At 42.4% G+C, this 16,379-nt stretch overlaps 2 protein-coding genes across 3 annotated transcripts in view; one reads left to right on the top strand and one right to left on the bottom strand.

The window, feature by feature from the left end:
• Positions 1 to 79: 79 nt before the first annotated feature.
• On the bottom strand, positions 80 to 9,625 carry LOC115105452 (transducin beta-like protein 2). The gene is made up of 7 exons (XM_029627527.2): positions 9,253 to 9,625; positions 6,410 to 6,528; positions 6,013 to 6,197; positions 1,372 to 1,523; positions 1,076 to 1,202; positions 796 to 948; positions 80 to 683 (listed from the first exon to the last, which is right to left on the bottom strand). Exons 1-7 carry the CDS (start codon positions 9,380 to 9,382, stop codon positions 224 to 226), a joined length of 1,326 nt encoding a protein of 441 aa, XP_029483387.1. The 5' UTR covers positions 9,383 to 9,625; the 3' UTR covers positions 80 to 223.
• The window catches only part of nsun5 (NOP2/Sun RNA methyltransferase 5), a 10,849-nt gene continuing 3,052 nt past the window's right edge, over positions 8,583 to 16,379 (top strand). Inside the window, exons 1-8 of one of the 2 annotated variants that reach the window (XM_029627526.2) lie at positions 8,583 to 8,707; positions 10,070 to 10,189; positions 10,491 to 10,662; positions 12,371 to 12,479; positions 12,579 to 12,714; positions 12,880 to 12,995; positions 13,750 to 13,928; positions 14,131 to 14,341. In XM_029627526.2, coding sequence (XP_029483386.1) covers positions 10,175 to 10,189; positions 10,491 to 10,662; positions 12,371 to 12,479; positions 12,579 to 12,714; positions 12,880 to 12,995; positions 13,750 to 13,928; positions 14,131 to 14,341 — 938 coding nt within the window. In that variant the 5' untranslated portion in view covers positions 8,583 to 8,707; positions 10,070 to 10,174. Of the gene's footprint in view, positions 8,708 to 9,686; positions 9,870 to 10,069; positions 10,190 to 10,490; positions 10,663 to 12,370; positions 12,480 to 12,578; positions 12,715 to 12,879; positions 12,996 to 13,749; positions 13,929 to 14,130; positions 14,342 to 16,379 lie in introns of those variants that run through there. The other variant, XM_029627525.2, reaches the window with a different exon arrangement.

The following is a 16,379-nucleotide window of genomic DNA, read 5'->3' as shown; positions in this document are numbered from 1 at the left end:
TGGTCCAAGTAGAGGTAACAAATAGTATTTTTGATTTTTGGAGGCAGGCAGAACATTCAAAAAACAAAACAGAGCCATATTTCTGTAGAAACACATGATTTATTAAAACCAGCATGCAAATGCCACATCCCTGACAGGAGTCGAATTGCAGGCCCTTCTGTGAAGAGGCAGTGTGAGAAAGATAGAAAGAGGGATCTACACAGCCAGCCCAGTCTTTAGTTCTTTAGTCCTTGGGTGCCGTGAGCACAGTGTCTAGCGTGCTCTGCGCCTCCTGTATCTGCTGCTGCAGCCTTTGTTTCATACCCTCGTTCTGGGCGTTCTTTAGCATGGCTTGCATGTCCTGGATGGCTGCACGGTAACCTGGCGCATTGTAGAACACACGTACCGCCCGGTCCCCGCTGCACACCAGGTAGCGGCTGTTGATGTCAAACCTCAGCTCGGTGATCTCCTCGCTGTGGACTCCGTGGAACTCCTCCTCCAGCTGACCAGTGGATGTGCTGTACATGGCCACGCTGCAGCCGTTGGAGATAGCCACCACGCGGGCATCTGGCGACAGGGCCACCCGGCTGCCTTCCGACGACTGGCAAGGCACCGACTTCAGGAGGTAAGGGTCTTGTTGCTTCTTGTACTCCACGTCTGTGTCCCACAGCCGCCAAGTGCCGTCCTTGGAAACGGTGGCCATTCTGGGGGAAATCGGAGACAGTTTAAAATATCAATGGGGAATGTAATCATAATGTCATTCATGGAAATCAACCATTGAGGTTTCGATAGGATACCAGGCAATGCATACCTTACCTGCGTGAGTCGTTAGAGAAGGCAAAGGAGTGGACCCCTGCTGAATGGCCCTTCAGGTCGAAGGCGCGGCTCACCTCTTTGAAGTCACCACCCTTCCCGAAGCACACCTCCCATACCTTCACGTCAGGAGTGAAGCCACAGGAAGCCACAAACCTGAAGACAAAATCATCCAAAATGTATTTACCCGAGAGCACAATTACATTAGCTATACCATTAGCTATACCCCCCCCCCCCCCACACACACACACACACACACACACACTTAGGGGACTGTACTGACCTTCCACAGGGTGAAATGGCAGCGTAGGAGTTGGTCATCTGGTTGGTGATGATAGAAGCCAGTACCTCTCCTTTCAGGTCCCAGATGAGGATGTTGGTGTCGGTGGAGGCACTCATGATGAATTTGCCTGGAACACAGAAAACAAAAAAGGGAGAGCGATGAGAGTTTAGGCAACAACTGGAACAAGGGTCTCTTCCATAACTTATAACATTCATAACTTTAAAAAAATTGCATATCACGCAGTCACATCTTCCTGCCTTTTAATCATTCAGCCTGAATACATTTAGCCATCATACCAGTCTCTGCGATGCCAATATTGATGACATTGGCCTTGTGTTTCTTTGGGAAGTCTTCAGGGGCAGCTTTGAAAGTGAAGCTCCCATCATCCTTCTTGGTCATCTTGAAGATGCGAATGGTATCTCCGTTAGCCAGCCAAGTAATGAAGGCCCTTCATACCAAGACAGAGCAAGTATAGAAATACAAGAGGTTCTATCCACCTATCTATATATACAGTTGAAGTCAGAAGTTTACATACACTTAGGTTGGAGTTATTAAAACTCATTTTTCAACCACTCCACAAACTATAGTTTTGGCAAGTTGGTTAGGACATCTACTTTGTGCATGACACAAGTAATTTTTCCAACAATTTTTTACTGACAGATTATTTCACTGTATCACAATTCCAGTGGGTCAGAAGTTTACATACACTAAGTTGACTGCCTTTAAACAGCTTGGAAAATTCCATAAAATTATGTCATGGCTTTACAAGCTTCTGATAGTCTAATTGACATCATTTGAGTCAATTGGAGGTGTACCTGTGGATGTATTTCAAGGCCTACCTTCAAACTCAGTGCCTCTTCGCTTGACATTGTGGGGAAAATCAAAAGAAATCAGCCAAGGCTTCAGAAAATAAAATTGTAGACCTCCACAAGTCTGGTTCATCCTTGGGAGCAATTCACAAACGCCTGATGATACCACGTTCATCTGTACACACAATAGCACGCCAGTATAAATACCATGGGACCACACGGCCGTCATACCGCTCAGGAAGGAGTCGCGTTCTGTCTCCTAGAGATGGGCGTACTTTGGTGCGAAAAGTGCAAATCAATCCCAGAACAACAGCAAAGGACCTTGTGGAGAAACCAGGTACAAAAGTATCTATATCTACAGTAAAATGAGTCCAATATCAACATAATCTGAAAGGCCGCTCAGCAAGGAAGAAGCCACTGCTCCAAAACCGCCATAAAAAAGCCAGACTACGGTTTGCAACTGCACATGGGAACAAAGATCGTACTTTCTGGAGAAATGTCCTCTGGTCTGATGAAACAAAAATAGAACTGTTTGGCCATAATGACCATTGTAATGTTTGGCGGAAAAAGGTGGAGGAAAAGGGGGAGGCTTGCAAGCCGAAGAACCCCATCCCAACCGTGAAGCACGGGGGTGGCAGCATCATGTTGTGGGGGTGCTTTGCCGCAGGAGGGACTGGTGCACTTCACAAAATAGATGTCATCATGAGGAAAGAAAATTATGTGGATATATTGAAGCAACATCAAAAGACATCAGTCAGGAAGTTAAAGCTTGGTCACAAATGGGTCTTCCAAATGGACAATGACCCCAAGCATACTTCCAAAGTTGTGGCAAAATGGCTTAAGGACAACAAAGTCAAGGTATAGTAGTGGCCATCAGAACAAGGCAAAACTGAAAAAGCATGTGCAAGCAAAGAGGCCTACAAATCTGACTCAGTTACACAGCTCTGTCAGGAGGAATGGGCCAAAATTCACCCAACTTATTGTGGGAAGCTTGTGGAAGGCTAACCGAAACATTTGACCCAAGTTAAAAAATGTAACTTCTTATGGCTGGGGGGGCAGTATTGAGTAGCTTGGATGAATAAGGTGCCCAGAGTAAACTGCCTGCTACTCAGGCCCAGAAGCAAAGATATGCATATTATTAGTATATTTGGATAGAAAAAAGTTTCTGAAACTGTTTGAATGATGTCTGAGTATAACAGAACTCATATGGCAGGCAAAAACCTGAGAAAAAATCCAACCAGGAAGTGGGAAATCTGAGGTTTGTAGTTTTTCAACTCTTTGCCCATCCAAGATAGTGTAAATTTGGTCCGATTGCACTTCCTAAGGCTTCCACTAGATGTCAACAGTCTTTAGAACCTTGTTTCAGGCTTCTACTGTGAGGAGAGAATAAGAGCTGATGGGGTAAGGGGTCTGCCTGAAGGCCATGAGCTCAGTCAGGCGCGCTGGTTGAAACATTATTGAATATTTATGTTAAAAACATCCTGAAGATTGATTCTATACATCGTTTGACATATTTCTACGAACTGTAATGGAATTTGACTTTTCGTCTGGCCTGGCATCGTGAATTTGGATTTGTGAACTAAAGGCGCGAACAAAAAGGAGGCATTTGGACATAAATTATGGACTTTATCAAACAAAACAAACATTTATTGTGGAGCTGGGATTCCTGGGAGTGCATTCTGATGAAGATCATCAAAAGTAAGTGAATATTTATAATGCTATTTCTGACTTCTGTTGACTACACAACATGGCAGATATCTCTATGGCTTGTTTTGGTCTCTGAGCGCTGTACTCAGATTATAGCATGGTGTGCTTTTTCGGTAAAGCTTATTTGAAATCTGACACAGCGGTTGCATTAAGGAGAAGTTTATCTAAAGTTCCATGCATAACACTTGTATCTTTTATCAATAGGTATTATGAGTATTTCTGTAAATTGATGTGGCTCTGCAAAATCACCGGATGTTTTGAAAGCAAAACATTACTGAACGTAACGCGCCAATGTAAACTGAGATTTTTGGATATAAATATTAGAGGTTGACCAATTATGATTTTTCAACGCCGATACCGATTATTGGAAGACCAAAAAAAGCCGATACCGATTAAATCAGCCGATTATCAATTAACATCAATTAACATCAATTAAATCAATTTAGCCTCAAATAAATAATGAAACATGTTCAATTTGGTTTAAATAATGCAAAAACAAAGTGTTGGAGAAGTAAAAGTGCAATATGTGCCGTGTAAAAAAGCTAACGTTTGAGTTCCTTGCTCAGAACATGAGAACATATGAAAGTTGGTGATTCCTTTTAACATGAGACTTCAACATTCCAAGGTAAGAGGTTTTAGATTGTAGTTAATATAGTATTTATAGGACTATTTGTCTCTATACCATTTGTATTTCATATACCTTTGACTATTGGATGTTCTTATAGGCACTATTGTATTGCCAGTGTAACGGTATAGCTTCCGTCCCCCTCCTCACCCCTACCTGGGCTCGAACCAGGAACACATTGACAACAGCAACAGTGACGTTTGAAACAGTATTAGCGCACACCCAGCTAACTACCTAGCCATTTCACATTGGTTACACCAGCCATTAGGCTGATAGGCTTGAAGTCATAAACAGCGCTGTGCTTGCGAAGAGCTTCTGGCAAAACATACGAAAGTGCTGTTTGAATGAATGATTACGGGCCTGCCTGCTGCTGCTCAGTCAGACTGCTCTATCAAATCAGACTTAATTATAACATAACACACAGAAATGGCCTTTGGTCATTAATATGATCGAATCCGGAAACTATCATTTTGAAAACAAAACGTTTATTATTTCAGTGAAATACGGAACCGTTCGGTATTTTATCTAACGGGTGGCATCCCTAAGTCTAAATATTCTTGTTACATTGCCCAACCTTCAATGTATGTCATAATTACGTAAAATTCTGGCAAATTAGTTCACAATGAGCCAGGCAGCCCAAACTGTTGCATATACCCTGACTCTGCGTGCAATGAACGCAAGAGAAATGACACAATTTCACCTGGTTAATATTGCCTGTTTAATGCTAGCTAGCAATTTACCTTGGCTTCTACTGCATTCGTGTTACAGGCAGGCTACTCGTGGAGTGTAATGGTTAGAGCGTTGGACTAGTTAACTGTGCGGTTGCAAGATTGGAACCCCTAAGCTGACAAGGTGAACATCTGTTGTTCTGCCCCCTGCCACTGAACAAGGCAGTTAACCCACAGTTCCTAGGCAGTCATTGGATATAAGAATGCGTTCTTAACTGACTTGCCTAGTTAAATAAAAGGTATTTAAAAAATTATTTTATTTTTAATTAATCGGAAATCGGCGCCCAAAAATACAGATTTCCGATTGTTATGAAAACTTGAAATCGGCTCCAATTAAATCGGCCATTCCGATTAATCGGCCGACCTCTAATAAATATGAACTTTATTGAACAAAACATACATGTATTATGTAACATGAAGGCTTATGAGTGTCATCTGATGAAGATCATCAAAGGTTAGCGATTCATTCTATCTCCATTTCTGCTTTTTGTGACTGCTCTCTTTGGCTGGAAAAATGGCTGTGTTTTTCTGTGACTAGGTACTGACCTAATATAATCAGATGGTGTGCTTTCGTCGTAAAGCCTTTTTTGAAATCGGGACACTGTGGTGGGATTAACAATAAGTTTATCTTTAAAATTGTGTAAAATACTTCTATGTTTGAGGAATTTTAATTATGAGATCTCTGTTGTTTGAATATGACACCCTGCACTTTCACTGGCTGTTGTCATATCGATCCCGTTAACGGAATCTCAGCCGTAAGAAGTTAAAGGTAATGCTACCAAATACTAATTGAGTGTATGTAAACTTATAAACCACTGAGAATGTGATAAAATAAATAAAAGCTGAAGTAAATCATTCTCTCTACTATTATTCTGACATTTCACATTCGTAAAATAATGTGGTGATCCTAACTTACCTAAGACAGGGAATTTTTACTCTGATTAAATGTCAGGAATTGTGAAAAACTGAGTTTAAATGTATATGGCTAAGGTGTATATAAACTTCCGACTTCAACTGTACCCTTTGTTATGGACAAGAGTGTGTGTGTGTGCACATATATAAATATACCTTGAATCAGGGCTGAAACGGACCAGTGTGGCATGGTCCAGCTCTAAGTTGGCCCTCAGACATTTGTGGTCTCTGTCCAGGAATTCCTTGGTGCTCCATATCCTGACAGTGCGGTCGTCAGCACAGGTGGCTAGGTACTTTCCGTTACTGCTGAAGTCCAGGGACGTCACATTTCCACTGTGACTCTGGGGAGAGAGAGAGAGAGAGAGAGAGAGAGAGAGAGAGAGAGAGAGAGACACACACAGACACCTGTCATTACATTATGTTCTGTGAGCATTGTTGGATGAGCACTACACAAGACTGTGGCCTGTGAGATGGTTTTTAGAATTGATTAGATAGGCAGAGTATGCCTAAATATGGCAAATATAAAGTTCACAGTATGTAAAGTGTGGCCCACCTTCAAGGATGATGCTAGAAGAGGGTGGCTGAAGGTGTGCTGCTGGGCTTTCTCCTTGCGAGGACGCTGTTGTTGTTTCTGTTTCTTGGCAGTGGGAGCCTTCACTGCATTTCTCTCTGCTGCAGGGGATGAATTGGCATCACATTACACAAGACGTTCAAGCAGACACTTTCTAGTACATTCCATAGAGGCTAACCAAGATACACTACATGACCAAATGTCTGGGACACCTGCTCGTTGAACATATTCTAAAATCATGGGCATTAATATGGAGTTGGTCCCCCTTTGATGCTGTAACAGCCTCCACTCTTCTGGGACAGATTCCCACTAGATGTTGGAACATTGCTGCGGGGACATTCTTCCATTCAGCCACAAGAGCATAAGTTAGGTCAGGCACTAATGTTGGGCGATTAGGCCTGGCTCGCAGTCGATGTTCGAATTCATCCCAAAGGTGTTCGATGGGGTTGAGGTCTGGACTCAAGGCCAGTCAAGTTCTTCCACACCAATCTTGACAAACCATTTCTGTATATACCTCGCTTTGTGCACATGGGCATTGTCATGCTGATACAGGAAAGGGCCTGCTTATGACGATACAGGAAAGGGCCTTCCCCAAACTGTTGCCACAAAGTTGAATGCACAGAGTCATCTAGAATGTAATTGTATGCTGTAGTGTTAAGATTTCCCTTCACTGGAACTAAGGGGCATTGTCCAAACCATGAAAAACTGCCCTAGACCACTATTCCTCCTTCACCACACTTTACAGTTGGCACTATGCATTTGGGCAGGTAGCGTTCTCCGGGCATCCGCCAAACCCAGATCTGTCCGTCGGACTGCTAGATGGTTAAGCGTGATTCATCACTCCAGAGAACGCGTTTCCACTGCTGAAGAGTCCAATGGTGGCGAGATTTACACCAGTCCAGCCAACGCTTGGCATTACGCATGATGAACTTATGCTTGTGTGCGGCTGCTCGGCCATTGAAACCCATTTCACAAAGCTCCTGATCAACAGTTCTCGTGCTGACGTTGCTTCCAGAGGCAGTCTGGCACTTGGTAGTGAGTGTTGTAACCCAGTTCTGTGAGCTTGTGTGGCCTACCACTTCACGGCTAAGCCGTTGTTGCTCCGAGACGTTTCCACTTCACAATAACAGCACTTACAGTTGACTGGGGCAACTCTAGCAGGGCAGAAATTTGACGAACTGACCTGTTGGAAAGGTGGCATCTTATGACGGTGCCACGTTGAAAAGTCACCGAGCTCTCCCGTAAGGCCATTCTACAGCCAATGTTTGTCTATAGAGATGGCTGTGTACTAATTTTATACACCCGTCAGCAACAGATGTGGCTGAAATAGCCGAATCCACTAATTTGAATGTGTGTCCACATACTTTTGTATATATAGTGTAGGTAGCCTATACCTTGTTTCTCATTATCAAAATGTTCAGGTTGATTTCTCCTCTGGGAACCGTAAGATGTTGATTAATAAAACATGTACAATTCTGTAACAATAATACAATGTTTTAGTTACTCATGTGCAAATGTTTTATTTCAGCTCAGGAAACGTGGGACCAACACTTTACATGTTGCGTTTATTTTTATTCAGTGTAGCTTCAGCGTGCTGGTGTGCAACCATGGCAAAATTGTTTTGACTTTGAATAGCTTTGTTAGGGACCGTCAATAATTGTGTTTCATGTTGCACACCTTTAGTTCTCATTAAAGGATTTTAATATTTGAATATGAATTTCTACAATTTATAGTTGGAGGTAATACAAATTTGGAGCTATTAGAATTAACATATTGTCCCATGTACATTGTGTATTTTACCGATGGCCCACTAACTAATCCCCATAGGGATTTCCAAAGTCAACCCAAATTTACCACAGGTCATGTGCAGCTACACTCAGAATGGATGATTACTTGCTGTGGGCAGTATTGAAACAAACCCAACCTTAATTTACGCTGTGATGCAGTCAACCACAAATCTCACAAAACTCGGTTTTGGATGAGACTTGACTTTATGACCAAAATGATACTTTTTACACTTTGTAGTCAATTTTGACAGTAGAATAAATGTTTGAGTCATATTGTTGCCACACAGGCTGTTTTCTAAACTATGTTTAAAAAAAAAATTGGTAGTTGGTCTTTAAATGTTTCTCTCCTTTTTGTTAAAGAATAGACATTTTCTCCTTCCCCAGGCGATCAGCTCCCAAGGTATGTGCGTGTGAACACGTTAAAGACCACAGTGGAGGACGCCATCGATTACTTCAAGAGAGAGGGCTTCTCCTACTTGGGACAAGCCTACAGGTCAGTCAGGGACGGGCCTTTGATGTTTCTTCCTTCCCTGTTTATTCTATTGACTGAGGTTGACATGAGGTAAATGGAATGTGTGTTTCTGATGTCCAGGCTCGATGACCGAAATAGCCGAATCCACTAATTTGAATGTGTGTCCACATACTTTTGTATATATAGTGTAGGTAGCCTATACCTTGTTTCTCATTATCAAAATGTTCAGGTTGATTTCTCCTCTGGGAACCGTAAGATGTTGATTAATAAAACATGTACAATTCTGTAACAATAATACAATGTTTTAGTTACCATTTCATTCAAACTTTCTTCCATAACTTTTCCTCCAACAACAAGTTTATGGTTGGCTACATTTAAAAATGTTGGACCTGGTGCCAATACTTTTAAATGAGTACATATATTGTTACTATCGTAAAGGGCTGATATTACAGTGTGTGTAAATTGCACCTGTTTGACACATTCACAGCTAGCTAAATTAATAGAATAGCAATCCCATCGCGACAAGAAGACATATAATATGCAAACAAGTTAAGAGAGCAACTTACCAACTGAGTCTTCTTCATTCTGCTCTAGTTGTTCACTTATTTCTCCTTTCTGCTTTCCCACTGCGACGGCGACCAAAATTATTAGCATTCCTATTAATAAGGTCAAGGCAAAAAGAGCCGCAAACTCCATCTTCGCCGAGTTTGTGCCACGTTAGCACTAGCTATTCTAATAACACAGCTAGCACGCTAGCTAGCAAACTCCTTTGACACAAGAGGCTCTTTAGCTACTTGCTGTGGCTGCAGCTTTGTTCAGCTAGCAATATAGTTGTGTTTAAATAGTAACAATATTGTTGTCGTTAATAACTGTATGATAACGACTAATCGAACTTGCTTTACACATGCATTAAAAAAATTCAGTTACTGAAGTTAGCAGCAGAGAACTTTGAGTCCTAACGTAAACCTTTTTTTCAGCAAGCCGTAAAGTATATTGTCCGCTTGCGGAAACGTGGGTGTCGTATATTCATGTACATAGCTAATGATAATACATTCTCTTTTTTTAAATACGGTAAATTAGTTTTATAGCAATGGCTTTGTACGCGAAAGCTGCCGAGATTCTCGAGAAAGTGGAGAGGAAGCAGGCTACTGTAAAGACTTTGGTTTACGATAGTAAATTTCAGGTAATTACTAGTTTACTGAGTAGCGTTCGCTATTATTAGCTAGCTAACTCCTTGCTTTGTCAACATTTACCATGTAGCTAACACGTACACATCACATAGGCAATAACTTGCTGGGCATGCCTAGAAGCTAAAAATCCTGTGTGTAAAGAGACTTACAACAGTATTGTGTTAATATTGTTATGATGCTCTCGACTCACCAGAATATCAAGCAGCTTTTTGCCCTGGTGTGTGAGACACAGAAGTTTTCATCCATCCTTCAAGAGATCATTGAGTCCACCAAGCTCCTCAAACAGACCAAGATAAAAATGAATCTGGCCAAGGTAATGTGAAACACATGGATACAATTATCTTCCCCGTCATGCCTTTTTGAACAAACTCCATTCAGTCCCTCCAACAGAGTTCTTCAAGCCTGGTCCTGGGAACCCACAGGTCATAATATACAGGCATTTGTTTCTGCCCATAACAAACAAATCTGATTAGCTACTGTAATTGAATCAGGTGTGTTAGAACAAAAGCCTGCACACCATGTGGTTCAGATTCCCAGAACCAGGAATGAAGAACACTGCTCCAACACTTTGGCTGATAGCTTACCTCTTGTTTGGTCCTGTCCACACTACGCAGGTTCTGGTGTATGACCTGGTCATTGGTAAGGGGCTGAAGTGTGGCGGGGCCTGGAAGGCGCTGATGATGAAACACCGCTCTAGACTGCAGGCTGCCCTAGCCCGCATGAAAATCAAGCAGAAGGTCAGCCGCAACCAGGACCTGCTCTCTTCCAGTCTCCAGCAGCCTGAAGGTTATATTGATTGATCCCTATTACTTCTGTTAGAAAACAAGACCTTTGGGCTACCAAGAGATGAATGGCATAGGACTGTATCCACGAGATGTTCTATAGGCTATAGAGCATATGTGTCAATACCAAAGTGGGCACATTCGCTATATAAACTCAACATTGTTTGTGACAAAACCATCAGTGCGGTTGAAAATGCGATGGAAACCCATTTAACTTGTATTTGTTTATTCGGTACATGGGAATTTAACCGCATAATTGTTTTTATGTGCGCTACGTCATCACACACTGTATTTTACCCTCAAAGTTAATTTGATTGAAACATCGCTGGTGGGAAAATGCACATATTGTTTTTATGCTGATTTTTTAAATATTTGCATCCACATCAGTCGCCAATTGGATGGAAACCTATCTTGTAACCTGTACGTTGGATAAAGAATGTCATGACAGGCCTGATGGAAACAGCAAATTTGTTGGTAAACTTTCCAAATGTCCGGACAATGAACACAATTGCATTATATCAATGGCAATTTGAATTCTACACATTTTGCCATGAGGCGGAGAGATGATTTTGCAATTGTGTAACACATTTCATGCAATTCTACACATTTTGCCATAGGGCGGAGATAAAAGTTTGTGTATTCTATTATTCTAAATCTCAGCAGTAAGCTGAGACCCCGACTGAGTTCATAAAAGGGTGGCTGCCAGCTGCCCATCCCTGATCTAAAACGCCATTGGAGGCGGCTTATGGTAGAGAATTGAATATTAAATTCTCTGGCAACAGCTCTGGTGGATATTCCTGCAGTCAGCATGCCAATTGCACACTCCCTCAAAACTTGAGACATCTGTGGCAATGTGTTGTGACAAAACTGCATATTTTAGAATGGCCTTTTATTGTCCCCAGCACCAGATGCACCTTTGTAATGATCGTGCTATTTAATCAGCTTCTTGATATGCTGGATGGATTCTTGGCAAAGGAGAAATGCTCACTAACAGGGACGTAAACAAATTTGTGCACAAAATATGGGAGAAATAAGCTTTTGTTCGTGTGCAAATGTTTTATTTCAGCTCAGGAAACGTGGGACCAACACTTTACATGTTGCGTTTATTTTTGTTCAGTGTAGCTTCAGCGTGCTGGTGTGCAACCATGGCAATATTGTTTTGACTTTGAATAGCTTTGTTAGGGACCGTCAATAATTGTGTTTCATGTTGCACATCTTTAGTTCTCATTAAAGGATTTTAATATTTGAATATGAATTTCTACAATTTATAGTTGGAGGTAATACAAATTTGGAGCTATTAGAATTAACATATTGTCCCATGTACATTGTGTATTTTACCGATGGCCCACTAACTAATCCCCATAGGGATTTCCAAAGTCAACCCAAATTTACCACAGGTCATGTGCAGCTACACTCAGAATGGATGATTACTTGCTGTGGGCAGTATTGAAACAAACCCAACCTTAATTTACGCTGTGATGCAGTCAACCACAAATCTCACAAAACTCGGTTTTGGATGAGACTGACTTTATGACCAAAATGATACTTTTTACACTTTGTAGTCAATTTTGACAGTAGAATAAATGTTTGAGTCATATTTTTGCCACACAGGCTGTTTTCTAAACTATATGTTTAAAACAAAAAAAATGGTAGTTGGTCTTTAAATGTTTCTCTCCTTTTTGTTAAAGAATAGACATTTTCTCCTTCCCCAGGCGATCAGCTCCCAAGGTATGTGCGTGTGAACACGTTAAAGACCACAGTGGAGGACGCCATCGATTACTTCAAGAGAGAGGGCTTCTCCTACTTGGGACAAGCCTACAGGTCAGTCAGGGACGGGCCTTTGATGTTTCTTCCTTCCCTGTTTATTCTATTGACTGAGGTTGACATGAGGTAAATGGAATGTGTGTTTCTGATGTCCAGGCTCGATGACCTGAATCTGAAGGGGAAATCCTTTGTGGGTGACCTGCACCTTTCAGACCTGCTGGTTTTCTCTCCAAAGACAGACTTCCATGACCACAATCTGTACAAGGCTGGCCACATCATTCTACAAGACAAGGTGAGGACTTTCAATGCGTCCGTTCATCACTGATCTGTACATGATTGGATGAGATTACCTTGTCAGATCTATTCTGATAGAAATTAATCCCAGAATAATTTGAAGGTATTCTGAAAGGGCCTATGGACTTGCCTGTGTACTACTGTCTTCCTTATATCCCAACAGGCCAGCTGTCTCCCTGCATACCTCCTGAACCCTCCTACAGGCAGCCACGTCCTGGACGCTTGTGCAGCACCGGGGAACAAAACCAGCCACCTCGCTGCCATCATGAAAAACAAAGGGTAAAACTTGATTACTTTTATTTCAGAGGTCCCAGACCCAGATTAAGCCTACTCCTGGACTAAATGCCATGTACAAAAATGAAGGACACTTTCTCTTTCCATGACAGAGACTGACCGGGTCAATCCATGTAAAAACGGATCCCTTTTTGATGTCACTTGTTAAATCCGGAGAGGAAACAGTTTAACAGATTTTTTAGCCAATTGAGACATGGATAGTGTGTGTGTGCCATTGAGGGTGAATGTGCAAGAAAAAAGATGTAAGTGCCTTTGAACAGGGTATGGTGCCAGGCGTGCACCAGTTTGTGTCAAGATTTGCAACACTGCTGGGTTTCACGCTTAACAGTTTCCCCATGTGTATCAAGAATGGTCCACCACCCAAAGGACATTCAGCCAATTTGACACAACTGTGGGAAGCATTGGAGTGAACATGGGCCAGTATCCCTGTGGAACGCTTGACACCTTGTAGAGTCCATGCCCCAATGAATTGAGGCGGTTCTGAGGGCAAAAGGGGGGGTGGGTTGCAACTCAATATTTGGAAGGTGTTCTTAATGTTTTGTACACTGTACTTTTTATGGTTCTGGTAAACTATTGTCTAGTAGGAATAGGGTATTAACAAGTTTGTGATGTTAATCCTGAAGAAGAGTAGGTTACAAAAGGATAGCAATTTTGATTAAATTTAAAGGCACGTTGTAAAGGTTACTTGCCTCACCTTTTACCTTTGACCCAAACCTCTTTTCTCTGGCCCATGTTGAAGGAGGCTGTTTGCCTTCGACCTGGATGCCAAGCGTCTCTCCACCATGTCCACTCTCCTGCTCCGCGCCGGAGTCACATGTCAGCAGCTGGCCAATCAGGACTTCCTAAAGGTGGACCCGGACGGGCCGCAGTATAAAGATGTGGAGTACATCCTACTGGACCCGTCGTGCAGCGGATCAGGTAACAACACAACCGGTCTGCCTGGTGTCCTCAAAACAAAATATATATGTTTAGATGCTTGTTTATTACTCCAGAAAGATGTACCTCAATGACCCGGAATGACTCAAGTCAAAGTATCTGTATGACCTCTAAAACAAGTACCTTCTTTGTACTCTCAATGTCATTGTTGATTCAAAATAATATTTGTGTGTTTCTCTCTCAGGGATGGTGTGTCTGCGGGACGAGGCCTCACCCTCCCAAAAGGAGCAGGACAAGCGTCGTCTGCAGGCCCTGGCAGCGTTCCAGCTGCACTGTCTCAACCACGCCTTGCGCTTCCCCCGTCTGCAACGCGTGGTGTACTCCACCTGCTCCATCCATACCGAGGAGAACGAGCAAGTGGTGGCCGCCTGCCTGCTGCAGAACCCAGGTTTCAGGTAGGGAACAGAAATGTATATTAAAGCTGCAAGTAGCTTTGCTGGGTTTCATCTGTGTGCCCACTGTGCCACCATCAGGACAAATTGCCCTAGGATGAGCTATTTCTGTACTGTTTACCAAATATCAGAACTCAAAATCAAACATAATACAATACATTTATGTATTTGACCATTTCTTAAAATTATGTTGACTACTTTAAAACATATTCCTCTTCAGAACCGCTGGACTGATTGGCACCAAATTTGGTATATACATTCGTGGCTAAAAGTTTTGAGGATGACATACATTTTCAAAGTCTGCTGCCTCAGTTTGTATGATGGCAATTTGCATATACTCCAGAATGTTATGCAGAGTGATCAGATGAATTGCAAAATCCCTCTTTGCCATGCAAATGAACTGAATCCCCCAAAAACATTTCCGCTGCATTTCAGCCCTGCCACAAAAGGATCAGCTGACATCATGTCAGTGATTCTCTCGTTAAGACAGGTGTGAGTGTTGACGACGACAAGGCTGGGGATCACTCTGTCATGCTGATTGAGTTCGAATAAGACTGGAAGCTTCAAAAGGAAGGTGGTGTTTGGAATCATTGAACTTCCTCAACCATGGTTACCTGCAAGGAAACACGTGTCATTGCTTTGCACAAAAAGGGCTTCACAGGCAAGGATATTGCTGCCAGTAAAATTGCACCTAAATCAACCATTTATCGGATCATTAAGAACTTCAAGGAGAGCGGTTCAATTGTTGTGAAGAAGGCTTCAGGGAGCCCAAGAAAGTCCAGCAAGCGCCAGGAACATCTCCTAAATTTGATTCAGCTGCGGGATCGGGGCACCACCAGTACAGAGCTTGCTCAGGAATGGCAGTAGGCAGGTGTGAGTGCATCTGAACGCACAGTGAGGCGAAGACTTTTGGAGGATGGCCTGGTGTCAAGAAGGGCAGCAAAGAAGCAAATTCTCTCCAGGAAAAACATCAGGGACAGAGATTGACCTGCTGAGGACTGGGGTAAAGTCATTTTCTCTGATGAATTCCCTTTCTGATTGTTTGGGGAATCCGGAAAAAAGCTTGTCCGGAGAAGACGAGGTGAGCGCTACCATCAGTCCTGTGTCATGACAACAGTAAAGCATCCTGAGACCATTCATGTGTGGGGTTGCTTCTCAGCCAAGGGAGTGGGCTCACTCGCAATTTTGCCTAACACAGCCATGAATAAAGAATGGTACCAACACATCCTCCAAGAGCAACTTCTCCCAACCATCCAGGAACAGTTTTGTAACAAACAATGCCTTTCCCAGCATGATGGAGCACCTTGCCATAAGGCAAAAGTGATAACTAAGTGGCTTGGAGAACAAAACATCAATATTTTGGGTCCATGGCCAGGAAACTCCCCAGACCTTAATCCCATTGAGAACTTGTGATCAATCCTCAAGAGGCTGGTGGACAAACAAAACCCCACAAATTTTAACAAACTCCAAGCATTGATTATGCTTGAATGGGCTGCCATCAGTCAGGATGTGGCCCAGAAGTTAATTGACAGCATGCCAGGGCAGATTGCAGAGGTCTTGAAAAAGAAGGATCAACACTGCAAATATTGACTCTTTGCATCAACTTCATGTAATTGTCAATAAAAGCCTTTGACACTTATGAAATGCTTGTAATTATACTTCAGTATTCCATAGTAACATCTGACAAATATCTAAAGATATTGAAGCAACAAACTTTGTGGAAATTAATGTCATTCTCAAAACTTTTGGCCACGACTGTACCATCTATAGATGCACATCTTCAAACACAATTTTCCAAGACTCTTGCTCAAACAATATGGCCGCTATGAGCTTGCATGATTTCCCCCCCCCTTGTCCAACAGCACCATCATGCAGCCAAACTGAACCATATTTTACAGGTTAGCTCGACACATATCTCTGAGCATGTGTACCAAATGTAATCAGTCAAACTGATCAAGAGATAAACGTGCCTGTTGTAGCGCCACCGTGTGGTCGATTTGAATGTGCTTAGATATGTTGAGTCTTGACAGTATTTGGTATA

This window comes from Oncorhynchus nerka, linkage group LG22 (assembly GCF_034236695.1).
Source record: "Oncorhynchus nerka isolate Pitt River linkage group LG22, Oner_Uvic_2.0, whole genome shotgun sequence".
Lineage (NCBI taxonomy): Eukaryota > Metazoa > Chordata > Actinopteri > Salmoniformes > Salmonidae > Oncorhynchus > Oncorhynchus nerka.
This window is presented reverse-complemented; position numbering and strand designations above follow the sequence as displayed.

Bases quoted from the DNA above. Each gene is read 5' to 3' on its own strand.
- LOC115105452 (XM_029627527.2), bottom strand. From the start codon at position 9,382: ATGGAGTTTGCGGCTCTTTTTGCCTTGACCTTATTAATAGGAATGCTA. The intron at 1,203-1,371 runs GTATGATGGCTA...TCTGTGTTCCAG, and splicing joins TATTGGCATCGCAGAGACTG to GCAAATTCATCATGAGTGCC. The intron at 684-795 runs GTAAGGTATGCA...GATTTCCCCCAG, and splicing joins TTCTCTAACGACTCACGCAG to AATGGCCACCGTTTCCAAGG.